This window comes from Nycticebus coucang, chromosome 5 (assembly GCF_027406575.1).
Source record: "Nycticebus coucang isolate mNycCou1 chromosome 5, mNycCou1.pri, whole genome shotgun sequence".
NCBI lineage: Eukaryota > Metazoa > Chordata > Mammalia > Primates > Lorisidae > Nycticebus > Nycticebus coucang.
The window spans coordinates 111,321,952-111,329,235 of NC_069784.1; the positions used below are offsets into that span (position 1 = coordinate 111,321,952).

Consider the following 7,284-nt stretch of genomic DNA (forward strand, 5'->3'; position numbering starts at 1 on the left):
ATTTTTTTTCTTTAAAAGGAGTGAGTTGGGTACAGGGGGGTTAAACACTTTATAGACCAGAAAGAAAAAAAGCTTTTAATTTTGATGAAGTCCAACATATCTATTTTTCCTTTTTATGGATTATATTTTTAGAGTGAAGTTCAAGAACTTGTCGCCTAGCCCAAGATACTGAAGAGTTTTCTAGTATGACTTTTAAATTTCACAGCTTTTCATATTACATTTAAGTCCATGATACATTTTTAGTTAAATTTTATATAAGATGAGAGGTTTAGGTCAAAATTCACTTTATTTATTTATTTTTGTCCATATATATCTAATTGCTCCAGCACAAAGCTCTCTCTCCTCCATTGAATTGCTTTTGTATGTTGTCAAAATCAGTCAGGCATATTTCTGGGTTTTCTCTTCTGTTCCATTGATCTATGTGTCATTCTTTTGCCAATACCATCTTGATTACAAAGTGTTATAGTAAGTCTTAAAGGTGGATAATGTGAGTCCTCCAACTTTTTCTTCTTCAAAGTTGATTTTCCTTAATTAATTTTACACTGGATATTTTTGTCTTTTCCCACTTTGTCCCTTACTTTATTTTAGAGAAGAAAGTTGTTGCATAAGTTCTTCTTTTACTTGTTGTAACTCCTGCAATTGTTGTTGGTTCTGCTCTAATCTGTCCTCCAGCCACTGTAGAAGGGGCCCGCTGACTGCTGACATCTGACTGCACAGGTTCTTGGTAAACACTAAGCCATTGTGGATCTTGGTTACTGTGTCCAGATGTGTGAGGCTGTGGATCCTCCCGTAGGCCTCCTGCTCTTCCTGGCATAGGATCCTGGGCAGCTCTACTGCTGATTCAAGGCACACTTTCCCCATGGTGACATGAGGTATAATATGAATTGGGATTTCAATTCTCTCATACTCAGAGCTCTTTGGGTCCTGGATAGATTGGAAGCAAGTGTACAGTACCTGGCCAATATTTGCGTTTTTATCTTCTACAAAACAGGAGAAAATAAGTCCTACAAAGCCTTGATCCATCATCTGGTACATGGCTTGTGTGCGAATATCAACATGTGAAGGCCAAACAGTGATATGAGGGTGGGAATGGTACCAGCCCACGACTCTCAAGGGGCGCCCTGTTAGTTTAGCCAGCCTCTCTGCCTCCCTGGAGGCTGCAAACAGCTGCTCGGGAGAAATTTCCACTCGGTCCTTCCTCTTTTCAAAACGTGGCAAGATGATGACAGAATGAATGTGAACTATTCTGACAGGGTCCACCTTTTCAGCAACTGGGCGCATTTCGGGTCCAGCACATGCAAACTTGGAGGCATACCTTTGGTCAGCATTCAGCTCTCCTAGACACAGCCCCATCACCTCCTCCTGCTCGGTGCTCAGAGCGTGGTTGAGACAGACGAGGAACGCGTCGGACTCGAGATGAACGGCCAGCGCCGCCTGCACCGCCCGCCCCGCCATCTTGATCCGAGCCCGCTCGCGGCGCCCTCGCCGGACCGACCGGGTGTTTTGCGCAACCTCCCCGCGCGCGGCTCTGCGCCCACCCCGGCCCGGCCCGCAGCCCGGAGGGTTTTTTTTTTTTGGGAGACAAGAGTCTGTCGCCCTCGGTAGAGCACCGTGGCGCCACATCTCACAGCAACCTCAAACTCTGGGCTGCAGCAATCCTCCTGCTTCAGCCTCCCGAGTAGCTGGGACGACAGGCGCCCGCGACAACACGCGGCTGTTTTTTGTTGCAGTTATCATCACCGTTTGGCGACCCGGGCTGGGTTCGAACCCGGCTCCCGTGTAGGTGGCTGGCGCCCTGGCGGCTGAGCTCCAGGAGCCGAGCCAGCCTAGAGTTTTTTTCAATTTGAATTGTATTATCCTTTTATTTGAAATGTAATGTATGTTCTTATGGAAAATACAGAAACTACAGGGAAAAAATATTTTGGAAATCATTATATTTTTACCCAAAATAATGAGTGTGACAGCTTATTATATTTTCTTCTTCAAGTCCTTTCTCTTCACTTTGCTTTTTGATAATATGCTCTTTAAATGTGTGAATATGTAATATTTAAGTGGACACATATATCTTTTGGGGGTATCTAATTTTTTCATCTTTTTTTAATTTTTAATTTCAGCTTGCTTGTTCATTCTTCTTCGTTTGAAGTTTCTTTCTTTCTTTCTTTTTTTAGGACACATTAAAATTTGCTTTAATACTTCTTTGGGGGAAAAAAAAACACACTTGTAGTGAATGAACAAGAAACATTTTTATGCTATTATTTGTATCTACCATGCCATGAATTCATAGGGGAAGAGGTTCCAGCAGCTCAGGGAGGCACCTTGCCATTAAATGTGACAAAGTGTTGATTGACTTTTGAATTCATGGGAAATAGGTCCCAGCACCTTGTATCACTGTTACATGGGGACTATTGGTTATCCTGTGTGCCCCTGCTGTACACATATTATGCCATGAGCTCACGGGGAATAAATAGGCTCTTGCTCCTAAAAACATGGGTCCACTGGTACTCCTGTGTGCTATGTTAAATGCTTATTATGCCGTGAATTCATAGGGAATGGGTTCCAGGAGCTCAGGCTGCTTTCTGTTAGTTCTCACAAAGTGGGCTTCTCTGGGTGGCGCAGGCTGGCGCTTCAGTTGAACCCAGGTACCTTTCTCTTTGGCTTCCTTCTTTTTCTGATCATTTTCCTTCACACGTTTCAGGAAGCTATCTCAGCTCTTAGAGTGCTTAATATGTTCAATACGAACATTAATCCTCTTCGCGAGGATCTTGCCCTTAACTTGTTTGTTTACAACAATGCCAACAGCATGCTGTGTAACATTGTAGACTCTTCCAGTTTTGCCATGGTAACATCTGTGTGGCATGCCTTTTTGAACAGTACCCATTCCCTTGATGTCTACAATATCACCTTTCTTGTAGATTCGCATATATGTGGCCAAAGGAACAACTCCATGTTTTCTAAAAGGCCTAGAGAACATGTATCGGGCGCCTCTCCTCTTTCCCTTTGTGTTTGTCATTTTGGTGAATTACTGGAAGATGGCGTCTCTGGCCGAAAGGCTTTTTTTTTTTTTTTTTTTGTAGAGACAATCTCACTTTTATGGCCCTCGGTAGAGTGCCGTGCTCACACAGCTCACAGCAACCTCCAACTCCTGGGCTTAAGCGATTCTTCTGCCTCAGCCTCCTGAACAGCTGGGACTGTAAGGCGGTAAGGCGCCCACCACAACGCCTGGCTATTTTTTGGTTGCAGTTTGGCCGGGGCCGGGTTTGAACCCGCCACCCTCGGCATATGGGGCCGGCGCCTTACCGACTGAGCCACAGGTGCCGCCCTTTTTTTAACTGTTCTTCCTTTGGCGATTCTCTTTCCCTTTGCCTTCCCAGTAGCTGGGATTACAGACGCCCGCCACAAGGTCTGGCTGTTTTAGATGTTAATAGAGACGGGTTTCACTCTGGCTCACTCCTGCTCATACTGGTCTCGAACCTCCGAGCTCAGGCAATACACCCACCTCCGCCTCCCACAGCCCTGGGACTACAGGTGTGAGCCACCACACCTGGCCTAATTTTTCATCTTTATATTGGAGGTAATAATAGCATCTATCTCACAATGTTGTGAGTATTAAACTAGTTAATACGCATACAAAAGAGCAGTGAGAACATAGTGTGCATTCTATGAGGGCTAGCTACTTTCATTTTATTGCTATTATATAATCATGCAAGTTGCTTTCTTTTAATCCATAGTGTATGTTTTTCTCTGTTAGGATACACTTATCACAAAATGTCTTTTGCAATGGCTGTAGAATATTCTACTGGCATCAAATTATTTGTTATCAAACTTTTCCATATTATATTCTATAAAGCTGGAAAGATTTTTTTTTTTTCCAGGCTAGATATCCTAACCAAAATATCATAAATTAAGGCCTTTTTTGATGAGTTGGCCAAATAAAATGCAAAATTTCCAGCTAAATTTGAATTTCAGGTAAATAACAATAACTTTTTTTTTTTACTATAAATATGTCCCAAATATTTTATAAGAAACACTTATTGTTTGTTGTTTACCTGAAATTCAAATTTAACTGAATGTACTATATTTTTATTTACTAAATCTGACAGTCCTACAAATGAGATGAGAAAAAGAGAGAGGGTATGTTTACCTTGCCTAATTGTTACTAACTTTTTTCAGAAGAGATTGAGCATGATCGTGGTGGTGTGGCTTTAGACTGTTACTAGTTTTATCCTTTTTTTTGACACAGAGTCTCACTCAGTCACCCTGGGGTTTAGTGCTATGGCATCATAGCCCACAGCAACCTCAAACCAAGTTTTGGGCTCTAGCAATCCTCTTATCTCATTCTTCCAAGTAGCTGGGACTGTAGGCACCCACCACAATGCCCATAGTTTTTCTATTTTCAGTATAGATTGGGGTTTCACTTTGCTCAGGCTGGTGTTACTAATTTTTTTAAAAAGGAAAGGGGGTTCTAAGTTTTTATTAACAATCTTCCACTTGGAAACAGCTAAGCAGAATATAAAAGTAAAAAAGAAAAATAAGAAAGAAGGAAATAAAAAGTAAATAGGCACGTATATTTAAAATTGCAAAAGAGACATTTGAAGTGATTGTATACATTTAACCAAAGTTATTTAAAATGTATATAACAGAGGAAGGTATTTATGAGTAGCTATTCATTTTCTGTTTTGAAAGAACTACAGAAATTCATTGTGGTGCGGCGCCTGTGGCTCAGTCGGTAAGGCACCGGCCCCATATACCGAGGGTGGTGGGTTCAAACCCGGCCCTGGCCAAACTGCAACCAAAAAAATAGCCGGGCGTTATGGCTGGCGCCTGTAGTCCCAGCTACTCGGGAGAGTGAGGCAAGAGAATCACCTAAGCCCAGGAGTTGGAGGTTGCTGTGAGCTGTGTGAGGCCACAGCACTCTACCGAGGGCCATAAAGTGAGACTCTGTCTCTACAAAAAAAAAAAAAAAAAGAAAGAAAGAAAGAAATTCATTCTGGGCTTGCAAAATGATCATCCATATTTTGTTTCATAGGATTGTTCTATCATTTTAGTTTTCAGATAGAATATGATCATGGGACACTGATACCTGAGAAGAGCCTTGGGAAATTCAGCTTAGGATTCATCCAATGGCCAAACTTTCAGGAGCATGCATACAGTGGTAGACCAGTGGGATTCCGATGAAAGGTTTCTTATAGGGCCTTATGCAAGAATGCTATGACATCTCTAATTTATTGAAGAACCTAACAATTACCTGTGAGTCTGACTCATTTGCTGGTATTCAGTGGATGCTCCAGACTTCTCACACTCTGTTAAGGGAACTTAGAATTGCAGATGGATAGAAAAGGGGTCTCAGAGCCTTGTCGCAAGCTGACCTGGCAGAGCAAGCGTGGTATCTTTACTTAGACAAAATGCTTATCCAGGATGGCTGAAGAAGCAGGTAAGAAGGAGGTGGGCATGGTGGCAGTCTAAAACCTCCCCCTCCAGTCCATGCCACTGCTGCCAATTTGTGCTTCGGGACTGAAAGTCGTCATTAGTGATTGGCATGGGGTGTGAAGAATCAGAAGACAAGGCAGCTTCATGCTTTTAAATACCACTTAGAAGATTAAAAAGAGACTATAAAAGCTACACGCTGTCACTGTAATTTCTCTCATTTTGTTGTCACCTCGAGGCATCTCTCCAAAGTGCAAGTCTGACCATGTCTCTTGGAAAAGTCTCTCCCTGGCCTCTCACTTGCCTGTTGGATCAAGGCTGAGTGTGACAGTGGGTGTGACACAGGTAGCCCTGGTCAGCTGCTGGCCCTCCAGCTTCACCTGCTCCCATCACTCTGCTTCCTGTTGCTTTGCCTTTGAACTCTCCAGAGACACTGACTTCTAGTTTTATAGGACAAGATACTATTTCATGCCTCCATTACTTTGCACCTGTTGTTATCTTTGCTTCCAAGATAGCCCTGTCACTCCCATCCTCCTCTCCCTTTCTCTGAAAGGCTGCCCAGTGACCACTAGTGTTGGTTTCTGCAAGGCCCTTTCTTTACCACTCCTGACACCAGCAGGGTTAAATGCTACCTCCTTCATGCTGTTCTTTGTCCTTCTCACACGTTCGTAGCATCAGATTATTGGCTAACTGTTTTATTGTGTGTGTTTTTTTCTTTCTTCTTTATTTTTTTTGAGTCAGAGTCTCACTGTTGCCCAGGCTAGAGTACTATGGCGTCAGTCTAGCTCACTGCAATCTTTAACTTCTGGGTTCAAGCGATCCTCCTGTCTCAGTCTCCCGAATAGCTGAGACTACAGGCGCCTGCCATAACGCCTGGCTAATTTTTCTATTTTGGGGGGGACGGGGTCTCCCTCTTACTCAGGCTGGTCTCTTAACTCCTGGGCTCAAGCAATCCTCTTGCCTTGGCCTCCTAGAGCATTAAGATTATAGGCGTGAGCCACCACACTTGACTTATTGGTTAGTTTTACTCATATTTCCTCTTCCCATTCATAAGCTTGTTGAGAGCAAGGCCCATCTTTTTGCTTATCTCTCTTTCCTTAGAGACTAGATAGAGTATGATACAGTATTTGTTGAGTGAATGAGTCCTAGATTTTAGGTTTAGTAATTATTCTATACTAATAACATTTTCAGTTTGTTCCATAGAAATACAGTTTTTTGTTTTTTTTTTTTTTTTTTGCAGTTTTGGCTGGGGCTAGGCTTGAACCCACCACCCCCGGTATATGGGGCCAGTGCCCTACTCCTTGAGCCATAGACACCACCCAGAAATACAGTTATTACTAAATATCAATAGTCTGAACTCCCACCTCTACTGTGGGGTAAACTTTGTGAATAGTGATGCTCTTTCACTGGAGTGCAGTAGAAACCACACCTATAATCCTAGCACTCTGGGAGGCTGAGGTGGGTGGATTGCATGAGCTCAGGAGTTTGAAACCAGCCTGAGCAGGAGTGAGATCCCTCCCCATCTTTACTAAAAAAAATAGAAAACTAGTTGAGTGTCATAGCAGGCACCTGTAGTCTCAGCCATTTGGGAGGCAGAGGGAAGAAGACTGCTGGAGCCCAACAGACTGAGGTTGCTGTGAGCTATGATAATGTCACGGTTCTCTGCCCAGAGTGACAGAGTGAGACTCTGTCTCAAAAAAAAAAAAAAGATAGTGATGCTCTTTCTAGGTGCATAGTTTTGAGATCCAAACCAGAGTTGTGCACAATTATGTTAGCTCCTGGTTCAGCTTTTTATTTCTTTTTAGAGACAGAGTTTTCCTTTGTTGCCCTCGGTAGAGAGCTGTGGCATCACAGCTCACA

At 43.0% G+C, this 7,284-nt stretch overlaps 1 protein-coding gene across 1 annotated transcript; it reads right to left on the reverse strand.

The window, feature by feature from the left end:
• Positions 1 to 579: 579 nt before the first annotated feature.
• On the reverse strand, positions 580 to 1,455 carry LOC128586624 (lys-63-specific deubiquitinase BRCC36-like). Its single transcript, XM_053592619.1, has one exon. It carries the CDS (start codon positions 1,453 to 1,455, stop codon positions 580 to 582), a length of 876 nt encoding a protein of 291 aa, XP_053448594.1.
• Positions 1,456 to 7,284: the final 5,829 nt, after the last annotated feature.

Bases quoted from the DNA above. Each gene is read 5' to 3' on its own strand.
- LOC128586624 (XM_053592619.1), bottom strand. From the start codon at position 1,455: ATGGCGGGGCGGGCGGTGCAGGCGGCGCTGGCCGTTCATCTCGAGTCC.